Source organism: Loxodonta africana, chromosome 25 (assembly GCF_030014295.1).
Source record: "Loxodonta africana isolate mLoxAfr1 chromosome 25, mLoxAfr1.hap2, whole genome shotgun sequence".
Lineage (NCBI taxonomy): Eukaryota > Metazoa > Chordata > Mammalia > Proboscidea > Elephantidae > Loxodonta > Loxodonta africana.
Window position 1 is genome coordinate 24,938,643 of NC_087366.1, and position 19,209 is coordinate 24,957,851.

The 19,209-nt window shown below is 43.1% G+C and overlaps 1 protein-coding gene across 2 annotated transcripts in view; it reads left to right on the forward strand.

The window, feature by feature from the left end:
- The first annotated feature begins 16,763 nt into the window (after nt 1-16,763).
- The window catches only part of LOC100654875 (quinone oxidoreductase-like protein 2), a 42,204-nt gene continuing 39,758 nt past the window's right edge, over nt 16,764-19,209 (forward strand). For both annotated transcript variants that reach the window (XM_023549244.2, XM_023549245.2), the window contains exons 1-2: nt 16,764-16,912; nt 17,005-17,113. In XM_023549244.2, coding sequence (XP_023405012.2) covers nt 16,863-16,912; nt 17,005-17,113 — 159 coding nt within the window. In that variant the 5' untranslated portion in view covers nt 16,764-16,862. The remainder of the gene's footprint in view (nt 16,913-17,004; nt 17,114-19,209) is intronic.

Genomic DNA, 19,209 nt, shown 5'->3' on the forward strand with positions numbered 1-19,209 from the left:
TTTCGTCCTTCTGAAAAATTCATTCCCACAGATATCTACATGGCTAACTCTGTCACCTCATTCAAATCTTTGTTCAACTGTCATCTTCTCAATGAGCCTACCTGACCACCAGTTTAGTTGCAGCCAACCTCCTTCATCCCAATTGCCCTTATCCTGAGCTACATTTTTTCCCACAAAGCACTTATCTTTTAACATATCATATAATCTATTTACATGTTGTTTCATTGTTTGTCATCCCATCTATAATATATATTAGCTCCACAAAAACAGGAATCTCTGTTTGTTTTACTTCTTAATGTATCCCAAGCACCCAGAACACTACCTAAGATGTAGTAGGTGCTCAATAAATATTTTCAGCATTTAATGAATGAAGATTCTTGAACCCAGAGAGAACAAACCAGGTACATAACACAGCTAGCAGAATTTTGCCGCAACGAAGTTGGCTCCTAATTGGGTTTGCCATTATGGGGACAACCACAGCTTGTATGATATTTTAAAACTTTTGCCATACAATATGCTACTGCATATTTTTTGATTCAAGAACTAAGAGTTGTTAAACTACGACTGTGCTGACAACCAAAAGTTAAATAAAAAGAGTTGCTATAAATGTCATGTTAGCTGCACATCTACATGTAATTATGTATGAAATGGAGGATAAACAAAAACAGCATTAGTCCTGTGCCTTCCAGCCTCTACCTGGTCAGTAGGAACCAAAAGCCAAATGATTGGAGGGTCCTTCTTTTAAATGAGTTATTAATAGAAAGCCAATTCATCACAGAGAAAAATGTTAAAAAAAAAAAAAAAAGAGATTTCACTTTAGATATCTATTTTTATTTTTTGGGCTTCATCACTGTCTGCCCCTCAAAGTGGTTAGCTCAGCAGGGCAGAGAGATCAATAACATAGCAACAGTGAGTAGCAGCAGCTGCATTCACCCCTGGTGAAAACAACCGGCCCCTAAACCCACCCGTTCTACCCCTCCCTCACAGGACAATGCGCTTAATTAGCTGGCACCGTATTTCCCAGAAAACAAAAGCTCCCCACCCCTCACAGGAAAAGCTTTTATAGGAGATATCTCACTGGGGAAGCGCCAGGCACACAACAGGAGAAGGAGAACATACAGGCTGTTCTGAGCTCTGCAAAGAGACACAAACTCTGGATTCTCTAGGGAGTCTCAGAGGTTAGCTTGGCACATTTTTTCTCCACGTGACAAGCATGTGCTTCACATACCCTGAGTTGGCCAACCTCAGGGCCGCCCTTCCTCCTTCCTCTCCCTCAACCACTAGCTAGGATTAGGAACCTTGGGGGTGGCAAAATAAGCTTGAATAATCTTTAGAATTGAGCATCTGGGGAACAGTAGGGAAGGAACTGGGGGTTTATTCCGGGCGACAGACAGAGCAGGCCCCTGTTTTTTTTTTTTTTTTTTTCCTGAGCCTATATTAATGTTTCTGGAATGGGGATGCTTGAATCATGTCTCTTTGAACCACTGTGTGGGAAGTCTCAGTTATGAGCCCAACAAAAGAGGCGGTGTTTTTAGAACTTAATCGGGGCTGTGCAAGAAGTCTGAAAAGAGGCTGGCAGAAGTGGGGAGGTGCAAGTAAAAAAGGCGATGAAGGGGAAAAGGACCTCCTTACCTGAGCCTGTCTGGGGAACAAGGAGGATGGGGCTGAAAAGACTTCCTTTCAACAACAGTTTTGTTCCTTGCCTTTAAATACGTTTTTTGAAAAACACAGGGGAAAAAAAAATCTTGTTTGAGTGCCTCTTCCTGAGTAAATCCACTGTCAGGAAAGGAAAATCCAAATACTCAAATATTCTATTTTTGGACCCAGAGGCTCCAGGCCTCTGTGCACAGCCTCTTCCTTACTCGGAAGGAAAGGAAACTGGAGCATGAGACCTCCCTGTCACAGAGGCCGGAATTGAGGAACTTGTGTTACTCGAAGGCCTGTATTCCACATGCCTCCATTTTACCAATGAGGCCGCTTTGGGACAGGCCTGAGGGTGGAGTTCTTTTTTTTTTTTTTTTTAGGTGCTCTTAAGATTACTCCCTAGGCAAGTGAATTAGTTTCCTAGCCCTGGAGTAACAAATTACCACAAACTGGGTGACTTACAAGGACAGAAGTTTATTGTCTCACAGTTCTGGAGGCTAGAAGTCCAAAATCAAGGTGTTGGTAGGGCCATGTTCCGAAGGCTTTAGAGGAGGATTCATTTCTGCCTCCTCCTATCTTCTGGTGGTTGCTGTCAACACTTGGCTTGTAGATACATCACTGCAATCTCTGCCTCCATCATGACATGGCATTCTTCCCGTTGTGTCTAAATTTCCATCATAAGGATACCGGTCATTGGAGTTAGGGCCCACCTTAATCCAGTATGGAACCCTGGTGGCATAGTAGTTAAGAACTCGGCTGTCTGAATCCACCAGCGGCTCCTTGGAAATCCTATGGGGCAGTTCTACTCTGTCCTGTAGGGTTTCTGTGAGTCAGAATCTACTCGACAACAATGGATTTGGTTTGTTTGGTTTGGTTTGACAGGTACTGGAGGTTAGGAATCTAATATATCTTTTTGGAGCATACAACTCAACCCACAACAGCAAGCAAGCATGGGAAGGAAACAGACTTCAATTAAATTGGAAAGCTTAAATACCTGCATTAGTATTATGCTTCTCCTGGTCATAAAGGTTTATTGCCATCACCTGCCTCTTGGCTACCATGTAGATTAAGGATGGTAGGCCTGATTAAGAGTTGTAAGTTTTGATGTGTGGGCCAAGGGAAAGTAATAAGTCTGTAATAAAAATAATAGAACAATAGTTACGTAGGTAGATAAGGCCTCTCTTGGAAATTTTGCATAATTTTTGGACACCAACTCACAAGTTTGTTTTTTTCCTCTTTGCAATTGCCTTTAAACAGTTCAGTGGCAGTGCTAAAAGTGTCCAACCGAGGACATGTGGTTTGGAATGGATCTTCTTTCTCTCAGTCCAGGGTGGCTCTGCCTCCCTCTCCATGTTGCCAGAGATCACCTTTTGCCAGGACCACAGGGCATGCCAAAAAGGGCATTCCAGCCATATTTTTTAGAGTGTTCTTTCTGCCTCAGATATCAGGCATGTGAATAAGACCTTAACAAATACCTCAGTTTTTAAAGAGTTTCCTGGGAAGGTGGTGATTGTGAAGGGAGGAAAGAAACCGGAAATGTCCAATGAAAGGGACAGACTGCTTTCTTTGGCTTTGCTTGTTTATTATAGCTTGCTTGGTTATTAACATGCCAAGGTAGCACTGACTTGACCCAGGCAGGTCCTCCTAAATGCAAATGTGATCCCACCATCCCCCTGCTCATAACCCTTCAATGGCTGCTCAGCACCCTTAGGATAATGTCCAGACACCCCTATTAGGATTTACGAGGCTCTTCTTGAGCTGGCTCTGGCTCACCCTATACCCCCCTCACTGTTTGGTACAACCTTCACCACCACATGGACAGCTTGACTGCATTTCTTTCAGTTCCTCAAATATGCTCTTCTTTCCTTCTTCCCCAATCTTCAAACACGCTTATTTTCTCTCAGTCTGGAATACTTTGCTTCTAACTCCTTTAAATTCTTCTGTTGGACATTTCTACCCCAGAGAAGCCTTCCTTCACCACCTTGGTTCTGGGTTTGGTTTCCTCCTACTAGCCCCTACAAACTTTTTGCTTAATATATGACCTAATGCACTACCTTGTAATTACTTGTCTGTCTTCCCTATTGGACTGTAAGCACCTGAGACCAGTCTAGGATGCTTGTCCCATTCATTGTTGTATCCCCAGTACTCGGCCAGTGCCTGGCACACAGCCGTACTCAGTGAGTATTTATTAATAAAATGGGCACTGTGCCAATATGATAATAAAAATTTCAACGGCGCTTCCCAGGTTTGCAGTTGCCATATTTATTTTAACCAAGTGTCTCCGAGACATAAGGAAGAGTCCTGAATTAGAAAGACAGGTGTTGTAGATGGGCTGCCCTGAACTTCCTATCTCATTTTCACTTTATTTCAAGCCCCTCCTTCCCACCTTTTCCATGATGCCTTCCCAGGAATCCAGACCTGCAGTTACCCCAGAAAACTCAGGGGCCACCCCTCAGCCTACATGTTTGTGCATATACTGGCACTTTGTCTGTCAGATTTAGTAATTTATTCTCTTCTATCTAAATAATTTTTTAATGATTTGCTATTTCTGTCTTATCTTTCCTACATTTTTCTTTAAAGAGGGAAGGACATCTTTTAATCAATCCTTTTAATACTTCATGCTGTGGTACACAATTTCTAAGTGTTTAATGATTAAACATAAGATGATTTAAAGCCCAATTTTTCTTTAGACTTTGAATTTATCACAATGCTGTTGTGGAAATGCATGCTAGATGTATTTGGTGATGTGGCAAATTGCACTAAGTTTCTTAAAGGAAATTGTGGTTGCAGGATGGGCTTGGAAGCTACAGCCCAGAGCTATGTGGGAGCCACAGCCCTGGTCAGCTGGCATGAGCAGGAAGCACGAAGCCTGGGAAAAATGTTGTTCCAGGGTGCCCTCTAGTGATCTGAGGCACCACTAGGTCAGAACCCAGGGCCAATGGCTGTTGAACTTGAGCACGATGTTGACCCTTCTAGGGAGCCTGATAAAAATATAGGCGCCAGTGCCCTCCCCCAGAAACTTCAACTCAGGCCTGCGTCTGATGGAGGTGGGGGATAAATGCTTTTAATAAGCATCTCTAGAGATCTGATGTGCACAGTTTTCCAATCACTCTTTGTGAAATACTGACTAGATGATGCTCATCAGAAAAAAAAAAAAAATTCCAGAATTCTGAGAACACCCAAAACTCATCTGCTCATAAGGATGGGTCACTTACTCCTTACTGACTACTCAAGTAATGGGCTTGTGGGTTTCTGAGTGAGAAAGAGAGTGACAGAGACAGAGAAACAGAGAAAGCCTAGACCTCTGGTACGAAATACAGTCCTGGACACAGAAGAAAATTCTGCAGCATAAGCATTCTGGACCCTTGAGCAAACATTTCAGGAAGGACTGTGTCACCCTCCTCAATGTCCACCTCTACAGATCTCCAATGGAGCCCAGACCCTTTCCTTTTCTTGTGTCCTTCCTGGCAATGGTGGAGGGGAGGCACCTAACTTCTACTGAACACACACTCCATGGCCAACACTGTGCCAGAGACATCATGTATATCATCTCTGCAAGTTTCTGGAATATAGCAAGTGAGGCATTTTTTTTATATATATAATTTTTATTGTGCTTTAAGTGAAAGTTTACAAATCAAGTCAGTCTCTCACACAAAAATTTATATACACCTTGCTACACACTCCCAGTTACTCTCCCCCTAATAAGACAGCCCGCTGTCTCCCTCCACTCTCTCTTTTCGTGTCCATTTCGCCAGCTTCTAACCCCCTCTACCCTCTCATCTCCCCTCCAAGCAGAAGATGCCAACATAGTCTCAAGTGTCCACCTGATCCAAGAAGCTCACTCCTCACCAGCATCCCTCTCCAACACATTGTCCAGTCCAATCCATGTCTGAAGAGTTGGCTTCGGGAATGGTTCCTGTCCTGGGGCAACAGGTCTGGGGGCCATGTCCACCGGGGTCCTTCCAGTCTCAGTCAGACCATTAAGTCTGGTCTTACGAGAATTTGGGGCCTGCATCCCACTGCTCTCTTGCTCCCTCAGGGGTTCTCTGTTGTGTTCCCTTGTCAGGGCAGTCATCGGTTGTAGCCAGGCACCATCTAGTTCTTCTGGTCTCAGGATGATGTAGTTGCTGGTTCATGTGGCCCTTTCTGTCTCTTGGGCTCATAATCGTCTTGTATCCTTGGTGTTCTTCATTCTCCTTTGATCCAGGTGGGTTGAGACCAATTGATGCCTCTTAGATGGCTGCTAGTTAGCATTTAAGACCCCAGGCGCCACTCTTCAAAGTGGGATGCAGAATGTTTTGTTAATAGATTATGCCAGTTGACTTAGATGCATGGTCCCCAAACTCCTGCCTCTACTACACTGGCCTTCGAAGCATTCAGTTTATTCAGGAAACTTCTTTGCTTTTGGTTTAGTCCAATTGTGCCGACCTCGCCTGTATTGTGTGCTGTCTTTCCCTTCACCTAAAGTAGTTCTTATCTACTATCTAATTAGTGATGCCCTTTATTTCTTTATCTAGCCTAATTGCTCTGGCTAGGATTTCCAGCACGATGCTGAATAAGAGTGGTGATAAAGGGCATCCTTGTCTGGTTCCCGATCTTAATGGGAATGTTTTCAGGCTCTCTCCATTTAGGGTGATTTTGGCTGAGAGGCATTCTTGATATCATGCAAGCATAGGGAAGGATTGCTGCACAATTTGTTAACGCAAAGGCAACAGCTAGAGTTTGCTTTCGTGTGTTGTACTTTGTACTTATGTTCTGTTAAGCAAACTCATTAAAAATACAAAAAAAAAAGTCAACAATCCCATCCTTTTCTGTATCATAAAAAGGGCTAAGTCATGTTCAGAAACCCAATTCAAAATGCCCATCAGTGACAAAGAAATTGCATCCCTCGATCTTCCCCAGTTGTTTTCTTTCTCCCTTTTGATAACTTTAACAGAAGGCTGCTGCTTTAATTAGGGCCAACTCATAGCAACCCTATAGGACAGAGTAGAACTGCCCCATAGGGTTTCCAAGGAGCACCTGGTGGATTCAAACTGCTGACCTTTTGGCTAGCAGCCATACCTCTTAACCACTACACCACCAGGGTTTCCAAGGGGGTGCTGTTAGCACATTAAAATGTTTGGTGAACATTGCAAGGTGATAAATTACTCTGATGCGTAGTTTAGTGTTCAAGTCTAATTCTTGTAATGTACTTTTGCATGTACTAATAGCACTTAACGAATTCAGCTGAAAGGTAAAATAAAACATTTATTGTCTAGACCTGAGAAGACAAAGGAGGAATAGGGAAGGCTGAGTACCTACCTCAAGGGGGTCAGAGTCTGGAGGGGACATTATTTCTCATGTAGTGTGGTGACACCCCTACTAGAAATATGAACCAAGGGCTAGGATACATAGTACAGTTACCTTTGTGGGAAATGGTTGACTAGAGCAAGGTTACCACAGATGCCTCTAATATACTAATAATTGATGAACATTAGTATTTTCATGGGGATTGGCTAAAACCACATCATTAATTTTCAAATTTTCTTAGACAAAAGACTTACCAAATCTCTCTTCTCACAAATAACAATGTTTTCTTTCACACCCGCTCCCCAGATTACTATATCTTTAAAACAAAACATGAGGGGCTGGCCTGATGCCATCTGATTTCAGTCCTGCTCATTTGCTTGTCCGGAAAACTTTAAGCACAGACTCATAGAGTCCTTAATGAGAAAGCTCGTTAAAAAGCCGTCTGAAATTGGGAAACAAATTACACGTACAACACAGCCCACTCTTTCCTCTTCATTTCCTCCTTCCCCTCCCAGACTGCAGCATTATAAATGACAAGGCTAAGTGAATCATCAGGTTGAAAAAGGCACTGCTGAACAGATCTGTCTTTACCTCGCCACACTGATGACATTTATTTTGCTTCACTGCAGGACTAAAATATTACCCAAACAGCAGGGGGTCCCAGTACATGTAATGATGGCCTTGTGTGTATTTGGGTGGAGCTTGAGCTTGTAATTGGTGAGTTCACACACTGATTTCAGAGCCTCTCCCTGGAAAGCTTGTTTATTCCTTGTGAAGGGTGAATTTTCCTTCCTTCAAGATGTACCGTTGGCCACCCTGGGAACGTTTCCTCAGGAGTCTTACTTCAGGATGGTAGAGATCATATTCAGAGCTGACCCAGCTACGAAGCTTCTTATTAAGTCACTCCCTATCCCTCTCCTCTGTGAGGAAACCTGAGGCAAATCAGGAGTTTCATGAGCTAGGATAGGCTTCCTGCCTCCTGGCTTGAAAGGAAGTGATGGTGGTGATTGTCTGCTGGAAGGAAGAGATGGGAGGTGTTTTTCTTTTTCTGTTGCTGCTGTTATCCTGCGGTGTAGAAAGGAAGGCTACAAATACCAAACAATCCTTCCACACCTGGCAGCCAGGGCAATGTTTGTGGGGAAAAGGAAATCCTTCCCGCCACCTTGTCCCTTGATTTATATAATTGTCTGGGGTTGAGGCACTTATAATTAGATATGGGCAACATCACTCTTTTCTGTGCTGAGGTAGGGAAAATATGTCTTTCAAGTCAGAAGATTAGGGCTTAGGCCCTAACTAGATTTGATTCTTCAGCATTTGTGAAACACCTTGAAATCTCAGTTTCTACCATGTTCCAGGCACTGTACCAGGCACTCAGAATGCAAAAACAGAGGTCACTTTCTTCATCCTGAAGTTTTCCGTATTCTGCTGGAGAAGACAGGCACAGTCACCTCACAATACGTGCTTAACCGAAGGTATGAAAGAGTTGCTATGGGAGCAAGGAAGAGGACTGTGTTGCTTTTGAAATGGGGGAGAAGAGTGAGAGAGTCAGGGGATGGGGGCGAGAGGCGGTGAGACTATTGTTACAGAAGGTTTCACAAATCAGAAGCCTGAGCAAGATTTTGAAGAAAAAGAACAACCACTTAGAGAGAAAGTGAGTACAGTGGTAGAAGGACCCTTGGTTGACAACATTAAAGGCACGGCAGAGGAAAAGAATCTGAGGAGAAGACTGAAAAGGAATGGGCTGAGGAGTAGGAGGAGAACCAGTAGGGAATGTCTTTACATGCTAGGAGAGGCCAATTACGATGCGGGTGGACAAGCACCCGTTAACTGGGTAAATGGGAGTTACCTGGTGATGTTAGCAAGAACAGTTCAGCGGTATTTGGGGGAAGATCAGAGTGGGGTGATAGTATGAAAGGAGAGCATCAGAGCTAATCAGTATATCTTAATGTTTAGTGGACTTGGTTGTGAGGAGATTAATAGGGTGTTGGCTAGAGAGGGGTGAGGGGTGAAGCAAGGTTTTCCTTGTTTTTGTTTATGATTAAAACTTGGGCATAGTTATGTGCCACAGAGAAGAAGGCAGTGGAGGAGAGGAGTTAACTTTGAGGAGACAGATGGGATTACACGGGATTAATTACTACCTCACGGAGTCCTTCTGAGGATTAAACGAGATCCCCTGGTGAACCCTTTTTGTACAGAGGTATGCACATGTGAAGTATGATTATCCTGCTGTGGAAATAAAACCTCCACACAGCACGACATTTGAGCTCACTTATCACTTGGCTGCTGAGATAGGCAAAGCCCCTCTCCATAGCCTTTTTGTGTGTGCTGCTTTCCTATTTCCTCTGGCCACCACTTTAGACGCTAGAGTCCAAGAATGAACTGAGCCCTCCTTGACATTTCTTCCTGCCAAACACTACTCATCAGTTCCCTTGGATCACAACAGGAAGCTGAGGGTTGATAAGTGAGACATGATCAAGGGAAGGGGCAAACGCCTTCTCATTGTTAGGAAGTGGGACTAACATTCAGACTCCACGTGAACTTCTCTTGGTCAGTTTATTACCTTTTTGTTGGAGAACCCTGGAGCCACCTCAGCTATGAAGTGGGCTGTTCCCTCATGGACACCAGTGGCCCTTTATTTTGATTCATGAACCTCTAGTCCCACTGGGTAGGAATTTTTGTCTGTTGTGTTTATTGCTGCATCCCTAGTGCCTAGAAGAGTATCTAGCACATAAACAAACAAAAAACCAAAAAAACAAAATCTGTTGCCTTTGAGTCGATTTCAGCTCATAGCGACCCTACAGAACAGAGTAGAACTGCCCCATAAGGTTTCCAAGGAGTGGCTGGTGGGTTTGAACTACCAACCTTTTGGTTAGCAGCTGAACGCTTATCCAGTGTGCCACTAGGGGTCCTATCTAGCACATAGAAGGAGTTTAACGAATTTGTGCTAAGTGAATTAATTCACTCATTCATTCATCCTTGCACTAAATCAAAATGAGTGGATACTCATGGGCCAGCTACCAAGCATATCCTAGATAAATAGAGATAAATAGCATTTGCTATTATTTAAAAAAATGTATGTTCTACACCAGGCACAAATAGGAAAACTGACTCAGAGAAAAGTTACTTGGTTGAGGATAATATGGCTGGAAAGTGGGGAAAGTTGGAATTCCTTCTGCCTGACTCTAAAACCTATGCTCTTTCTACACTGCCTAACTCTCTGACCTCGTTCCTCATCATTCTCCAACTCAAATCTTACTCTTCAGCCATAATTAACCACTTGAACATGTTATGTTTTCTGTTAGGTGTTTACTTTGCCTGGGACACACTCAGCTGCTCTCTATAATTCTTCCTCAACCTCTTCCTGGGGGGCTTTCCTGAAATGATGCTCTTTGGCTAGGATAGGTTGCCCTTCCTCTCTGCTATGCCAGGATCCCTTTGGAGTCTTTTGTCATAGAATGCATCAGACACGTTGTTGTTGTTAGCTGTCATTGGTTTGGCCCCTGATTCATGATGACCCCATGCACAATGGAATGAAATGCTTCCTGGTTCTGTGCTATCTCCATAATTGATTGCGGATTGGACCATTGTGATCTATAAAGTTTTTACTGGCTAATTTTTGGAAGTAGGTTACCATGCATTTCTTTCTAGTCTGTCTCAGTCTGGAAGCTCTGCTGAAACCTGTTCAACAACATAGCAACATGTAAGCCTCTACTGATAGATGATGGCTGTGCCTGAGATGTATTGCTGGAATCGAACCTGGGTCTCCCACACATAAAAAAAAAAAAATATAGAAGATGATAATTCTGCTACTGAACTGCCAATGCTCCCTATACAAATGATAAATGCCTATTTATGTGTGCCTCTCCCCACTAGATGATGAGAGGCTCCAGGGCAGGTACTATGTCTTCATAATAAGAGCTGCTATTTATATATACGGAAACCCTGGTAGCGTAGTGGTTAGGTGCTACGGCTGCTAACCAAAGGGTTGGCAGTTCAAATCTGCCAGGCGCTCCTTGGAAACTCTACAGGGCAGTTCTACTCTGTCCTATAGGGTCGCTATGAGTTGGAATCGACTTGGCGGCACTGGGTTTGGTTTTTGGTATTTATATATACAGTTAAATAGGGTGGACGTGTACTCACTCACCTTTTTTAAATCTCAATACAATTACTTGAGGTGGATATTTTTATGCCTGTTTTAAAGATGAGGAAACTGAGACTCAGAGAAGCTAAATAACTTTCCCAAGGTCACAATGAGTAGCTAAGCCAGGAATTAAACCTAGGTACATCTAATTCCAAGGCCCAAATTCTTTTCACTTCACTATGTTATCATCAGAGCCATTCAAAGATACCCACAGCTTAGCTGGGGGTATAGATAAACAGATACATACCACTCAAATAATGAGTTTGGTGAGCTAATACAGGTTTGTGCAAAGTTCTTTGAGGGAACATATGCAAGGGAAGAATTTGTTCTCTCTGGGGGAGGTGGGGACTGGAAAGGCTTCCTAAGGTTGCCAGAATGCTTGGAATTTGTAGACTGGTTCCATAATGATGGTTTGCAGCAGAAAAAGGTTCCCTGCATTGAATACTGGTGGTTAGTTTCAGGAGCCACAGCAGCCTTTGCCCAGGTCACTACTGCTTTCAGGTTGGTCCATTTGGGTGACAGGAATTTAGCTCAAAAGCCTGCTGGTACCTGCTTAAGGGACAACTGGTTACCAGGCAACCCAGTCAACACATTGTTTCATTAAAATCATAGGCCTGTGTGTGCATGTATATGTGAAAACTCCTACTTTACATAAGCATAGTTTTAATCTTCCACAATATATGTTAAATTTAAACGAAATCAGCACATTTTCAAGTTTATGGCTATATGGAATAGGGATTAAAAAAAAAAACAAAAAAAAAAGGGATAGTAACTCCTAATTAGTATTGGCTCCTCTTTCTGCTCTTGTTTCATAACTACAAGGCATCCCTGGAGGCTGCTTTCTCTAGATTTTCTCCTTCAGGGAATTCATCTATATTCTAGGCTTGAACTACCGGAAAGTTTCTATAGAATTAAGCTTATAACTACAAGCAAAGCATGGCTTTAAAACATATGGTACAATACTTTCTTTGTCTGCTCTGAAGGGTATTTGTGAGGGAGGGCACAGTGGGTGGCCAGATACCTTTGTGGGGCTCTGGCACCAGGCCATTAGGATGATTCTAACCTGCTCCACTTCCTAGCTGCGTGGCCTTGGGCAAGTTACTTAACCTTAAGCCTAAATTCCTGAACTCTAAAAGAGTGATAATAATAGTATGTATGCTATTGGGAGGATTAATGAACTAATGGCAAAAGTGCTTAGTGACTCTGGTTCTTTAAAACTCACCAATAAGTGCTAGCTGTAATATTAATTATTCTTATTCTTATCATTAACAAGATGAGGCAATTTGGGAGAATGTGATTTGAGACCTATGAAGCGCTATGACCCGTAAAATATTATTATTGTGTACACTGTTGAGGAGTGAACTCTAAAAAGCATGGTAGAAAGAGCAGAGAAAAGGAAATCAGGAAAGCCAGATCCTAATGCTACCCCGCCACTAACCAGCAGTGTAACCCTGGGCAAGTTTGTCTCTGAGATTCCTTTTTTCTCACTGGAAAATGAAGCCATTTGATTAGCTTATCTTGAAGATCCATCAAACTCTGGAATTCTATGATTCCATGGGCAAATAACTTACACAGCAAATCTTACACAGTTCCTGGACTAGAGGAGAAGGTCATTATGAGTTATATGTATCAATGTTTGAAGCATCTCTCTGAGGTTGATAAAAGTTAATCCCAACTGCAACAACCAGGACAGTAATCTAGGGAAATTCAATGAGAAGGCAAGATACTCCTACACACCTCAGGAATCCTGAAGGATATCATTGTAGCAGAAGATAACAACTTATAACTATAATGGCAATACTGAGCTAGTCAGAAAAAAGACCAGATTATGCCTAGTACCTGCATACTAAGACAGGAAAGTGGGTACATGAACCCCTCATATTTTTTGGATTTGTGGTTTTGAAAAGTTGTGGTGCACTGGCAGTTCTCCCCATACAGTTTGTTGGGCTCTTTGCTTTCTATTTCCCTAATACTGCAAGGAGCCCTGGTGGTACAGTGGTTAAGTGCTCGGCTGCTGGCCACAAGGTCCATGGTTCAAACCTATCATCTGCTCCACAGGAGAAGGATGGGAAAGTCTGCTTCCATAGAGATTACAGCCTTGGAAACCCTGTGGAGCGGTTCTACTCTACTATAGGGTCACTGAGTCAGAATCAACTTGACGGTAACAGGTTTGGTTTTGGTTTTAACACTTATTGCTGAAGGAGCACTGGTGGCACAATGGTTAAGTGCTTGGCTGCTAACTGAAAAGTTAGTGGTTCAAACCCAGCAGTGGCTCTGTAAGAGAAAAGACCAGGTGATCTGCTCCTGTAAAGATTACAGCTTGGGAAACGCTATGGGGCAGTTCTACTTTGTCCTATAGGGTCATTATGACTTGGAATTGACTCAAGATGGTACAAAACAACAAAGTTTTTGCTACACTGTCTGCCAGTTTGTCATACTGTGGTGGCCTTGTGTGTTGGTATGATGCTGGAAACTATGCCACCCGTATTTCACATTCCAGCAGCGTCATCCATGGTGGACAGATTTCACTGGAGCTTCCAGACTAAGACAGACTAGGAGAAATGCTCTGGTGATCTACTTCCAAAAATTAGCCAATGTGATCTTATGGGTCAAAAGAGGATATTGGCTGATACAGAGCTGGAAGGTGATCCCACTAGGTTGGTTGTTATTGTTAGTGACCTTCAAGTCAATTCTGATTCATGGTGGCCCCATGTTTGTCAGAGTAGAACTGTGCTCTGTAGAGTTTTCAAGGCTGTGACCTCTCAGAAGCAGATTACCAGGTCTGTCTTCTGAGGTGCCTCTGGGTGGGTTCAAACTGCCAACCTTTCAGCTAGTAGTAGAGCGATTAATTGTTTGCATCACCCAGGGACTCCCCCATGTTGGAAGGCACTGAAAATACAGAGTGGCTACGATGAATTTGAACATACCAACAATCATGAAGATGGCATAGGATTGGGCATCATTTTGTTCTGTTGTATGGGGTCGCCTGCCATATGTCGGAGATAACTTGATGGTAACAACAGCAAAAATGCTTACTGAGTACCTGTTATGTGCTAGATGCTGTGGTGAACACTCTGGGGATACAGTGGCTACTGAGATATAGTTTCTATTCTGAAAGGGCTGACAATCTATTGGATAAAGCATTTTAACTGTGGGAGATACTTTTACCTGCATACTAAGACAGGAAAGTAGGTACAAGAACATCTTCTGTATAGTCCTGTATGGTGCTTATATTGTCTATAAATTGTTTGTTATTCTGTGAAAACATAGCTGTTTGTGTATTTAACTTTGACTTGTTTCTCCACTCTCAACCCTCTAGCAGCTTCTGGATATTAAATATTATCTGTTCGTGTGAGTTGTACCAGAAGGAAGAGTCATCTGTTTTTTTTTTTTTTTTTTACTTCCTAATGAGCCTTCAAGCTGATTTGCAGGGCAACTATTCTTTCCTTTTCTCCCTAGAGGACCGATCAGTTCAGAATTCACTGCTTGGTCTTAGTCTCCACCAGTACTCAAATTGTATTCTTTCTGTCCCCTCTTCCTTCCCCAGTCCCATATAAAACCAAATAATGGGGGGGGGGGGAGCAGGGGGGGGCGGGGGGCCGAGAACAAACTAGAAAGTGAGGTGTGGTGGCAGTAACTTTGATGGATAGGCTAAATATTTTTTTGCTACTATAGCAACTACTATTAAATAGCTCTTCACTTTAAAACTGTTTGGTAATGTGAAAGTTATTTTGCAAGTAAGTGCTTAAAATCACCTATAATTACCTAAGATACTTTTAGCTCCCTCCAAGATTCTTCTTAAAGAGACTTCTATTTTTTCCTTTATTGTTATAAATGTGGAATGCAGTATTGATAGATTTCCCCAAACTCACAGATTTTCACATTCCTTGAGAATGACAACACTATTATGACAACCACAATAGAAAGGATTTCCATAAAAATACTTAATTAAAAATAAAAGATTTGATGTATAAAGATATTTTGAATTATCTGGAAAATTGATGCTGGATAACTGAATGCTCATTCAACAATTCATTAGGTAAACCTGTATTAAATGCCTAAAAGTGTCAGGCATTGTGCAAAGTATTACAAACATAAAGGAGAGTAAGATGTGTACTGCTTTTGAGGAGCGGAATTAAAAATTGCTTGCCTTATATATTGTACAAATGCTTAACATTTTACAAAACGCTTTCCCACGCAACAATTCATTTCATCCTCAGAGCAATCAATACTGGCTCCACGCTTCATAACCTTGAGATTTCTTGTTGCTCACTGTTATTTGGCAAACAGAATGCTCATTTTGTTGATGCTAATATTAATATTTTTCCTTTATCCCTGGTTTGATTTTATGTGCCTAATGTCTAACAGCTTACAAAGTGCTTTCATGTTTCATTGGAAAGACTTGAAGTTTTCTTACCTTCTCTCCTTCTAGGCCTGTTTTCTCTTTAGCCTGAGTTTCCCCTAGGGGTGGCCTAAAATGACTTCTCAATTCCCGGTGAGTTCTATTAAAATCACATTGACCTCTACTACATATCCATGGTGGAGACTTGGTTCTTGGATCCCTTGCCCATCAAACCCTTTAGGCTATAATCTCAGAACTTCATTCTTACTTCATTTTCTCTCTCCATTTTTCCTTTATTCCATCTCTGACCATGTCTTCCAAGTCATTTGCTATCTTTGGAATATTTTTTCATTAAAAAATAGAAACACAGGATTGAGGATCATCCCAATGCTTTTACTTTACAGAGAAGGAAACTGAAGCCCAGAGCCATCAAGTTTCAATGCCAAGGCCACACAATTAGGTGGTAGAGCTGGGGCTTGAACCTGAGATCTAGTACTTTGACCAGAGGGCTTTCTACATCATTCGGTCTTTAAAAGCTACTAGCCAAATGAAACTTCCTTCCCAGGACACCAAGTGTTTCTCTTATATTGCAAATATATAGCTATTTGATTACTGTTGCAACAGAGCTTCTACTCAGTTTTAGAATAATTCACAGATTATATTATATTCTTCTAGAGTATGGCAGTTCACATAGGAATTATGTGGTCATGCAATCAACAAACATTTATCGATCACCTACTATGTGCCAAGCGTCTAGTACTGGGGAACAAAAAGACTTCAAGGTTTCGGCCTGACTTCAATTGGAAATATTCTTTGGATTCGCTAATGCAGTGTAGACTCATTCAGTATTGAATTATTAGTGGTTACCAATAACGTTAGTGTAAATGGTCCTGTGTTAAGAAAGTTAGTAACTAAGTGAACCCTAGCAAAGTAAATACACAGACATTAAAGCCTTTACTTACATGCATTTAAGATTTCACACGTGCAGAGGACCCAAGAATTGTTATTTAAATGTCTCCAAGTGTGGTTTTAAAAGTCTCCCAAATCTTTTCTTGCTAAACAAAAACAAAACAAAACGCCAACAAAGGTTAAATCTCCATAATCTATTTCCTTGTACTAGTTTTCCCTCCAGCAGACTCCATCTCCAGAGGGGCCTGGAACTAGGGGACTCGCAGAGCCCGGGACGGGTCCTTTCCGCCCGCCCCCCGCTGGGGTAACAACGCCCGCTGCGAGGGGAGCCGCTGCCACCGGACTGCCCTTCCGGCCGCCGTCGCCCCGCCTGGCTTGGAGCTCGGCAATCGCGCGGAGCGGCCGGCCGGGGGCGCAGATGCCCGGCCCCTCCCGGGACTCTTCCGCTCTCCCCGAGTGCAGCGGCGCTGAGGTCCGCGCTGTCTGGCTCTTCCTGCCGCGCTCCTACTCCCCTCTCGTGACTTACTTGGCGAGCCCATGGCGGTGGTGGCAAGGGGACGGTGCTTCCCTCGGGCATGGCTCCGCAGGTGCAACTCTGACTCTTTTCTGAACTGCAAAAGGCAGCCCCGCGTTGCGCGGGGGGCGGCCCGAGTAACCCGGGCCTTGTTTCTTGTTGCAGGAGGGCCTGGCAGGGCTGCGGCCGGGAGTACCGCGTCGCGATTTGCACGGAGTTGAAGCAGCCCCTGGCCATTGAGGAAGTCAGTCCCCGCTCTGTCCGTCCTCATGAGGTAGGGTGACTGGCCTACCCCCAGGAACCCTTGGCGCCCCGTTTACCACCCTTCTGAACTTCGACCTCGCAGGCTTCCATCCTGAATCAAGTTACCCTCAGCTAGGGGGCGAACTGGAAATTGGAGCTCAACTTTAGTCTTGGGCAAGTAGGACCCTTTCAGAGTTCACAAAAAGGCGGGAAGTGCTAATGGAGGATTGTTCCCCATTACACAAATACAGGCCTCTCTCCGAATGCCCAAGAGCTGTTGCCTTAGAAACAGAATTCTGATTTGCACATTACTTTGAATAACTACCTGCAAGCTATTAATTTAACACAGGTAAATGGACCCCATCATCTGCTTTGTTCCTCTCCAGAGTCATCTTCTAATTATCTGCCTCCCCCCTACATTTACGCTAATATTATTAGTAACCACTAATAATTCGGTGTTGAATGATTCTACACTGCATTAGCAAATCCAAAGAATGTTTCCAACTGAAGTTAGGCCAAAACCTTAAAATCTTTTTGTTCCCCAGTATGATGTGCTTGGCACATAGTACATGATCAATAAATGTTGATTGAATGACCACATCGTTCAATCTAATTATCATACACCCTGCATTTCCATGTGAATTTGTGCCTTGTGCCCTCCTGTAGTATACTGTAGTGGTTTGGGGTGGGGTTAGTTTAGGGTTGTGGGCAATTTCACTAACTATTGGAAGTTACATTGGCTTCCATGTCTGTTGACCACTCTGGGGATATGGTGTTATCTGGTGTGGAGAATGAGAACCTCTGAAAAGGTGAAGCAGGCAATGAGCCTCAGCGTTGGAGACCACTGGTGAGCAGGAAGACATGTGGCTGCAGCCCTGAAGTGTCACTAACATGGACCTGTGTCTAAAATGAATTATTTGGGTGAGCCCATGATGGCAGACAGTCTGCTTCCTGGGATTCACCTGCTGACAGACTTCCATCCTTCCTGACTCAAGGTAGAGTGACTTGGGAACGTGTGTGTTCTGTGCACTTGTCAACAACTGATGTCACACAGAATGTGTGCAGGCTGAGTGAGGGCTGGGCTTCTTTGTTCTGTGATATGTCCCAACATTACATTGTAAGCTCGTGAGAGTTGGGACTATGTTAGCATTAAATAAGCATTACTCATCATCAAATCTCCACAGTCTGGAATGGCGTCAGGCACATAGCAGATATTTAATTATAAATTGTTGAACGAATGAATGAATTTTGTAGATAAAAATGCCTTCTTACCAATATGACTGCCTCTGTACAATACTAGACACACAAACAAATAAATGAATGCCGTCAATTCTGCCTCTAATACTTCATTTCCTCCTGGAATTCCGGCTCCTGATGGGATGGGGTGGTCTACTACGGTTGGTTCTCTAGCATGCATCAGAATCACCTGGGCTTTGTTAAAACAAGTTGGATTTGTAAAACAATCAGATTGTTAAGACAGATTGCTGGGCTCCATCTCCAGAGTTTCTGATTCAGTAGGCCTGGGATGGGGGCCTGAGAATTATGCGTTTCTAACAAGTTCTCAGGTGATTCTTTTGCTGGTGGTCTGGGGCCCACAGTTTGAGAACCACTGGCCTACAGAGTTTAGAAAACTGCTGACTGCATTGCTGAGGACCTGCCTCAGATCTGGTACTATGGAAAAACATAGAAGCCAGGGATTTAGGACTAGCCTCCAGGATTCCTGATTCCCCAAACAGATTAGTGCTCTTTAATGGCTTCTTACTGTTCCTAGTATGAAGTCTAAGATCCTCAATAAGGCCTACAAGTACCTGTATGTTGTGGTTCCTGTCTCTCCCTCTAGCCTCATCCCCCTCCTCTTTGTGCTCTAGGCTCACTGGTTTTTCTTTAGTCTTTACCATAGGGCCTTTGCACATGCCACTGCTTCAGTCTGGGATGCTTTCCCCTTCCTATCTTTGAATGGTTAACTCTTGCTATCCTTAGTTCAAGTGTTATTTTCCCAGAGATGATTTTCTTGACCTCTCTAAAAGATCTGATCTCCTCATTATGTGTTTTCATAGCACCATATATTTCTGTCTTTAACACTTTATGTTGGATTTGTAATTTAACACATATATTTTCACAATTATT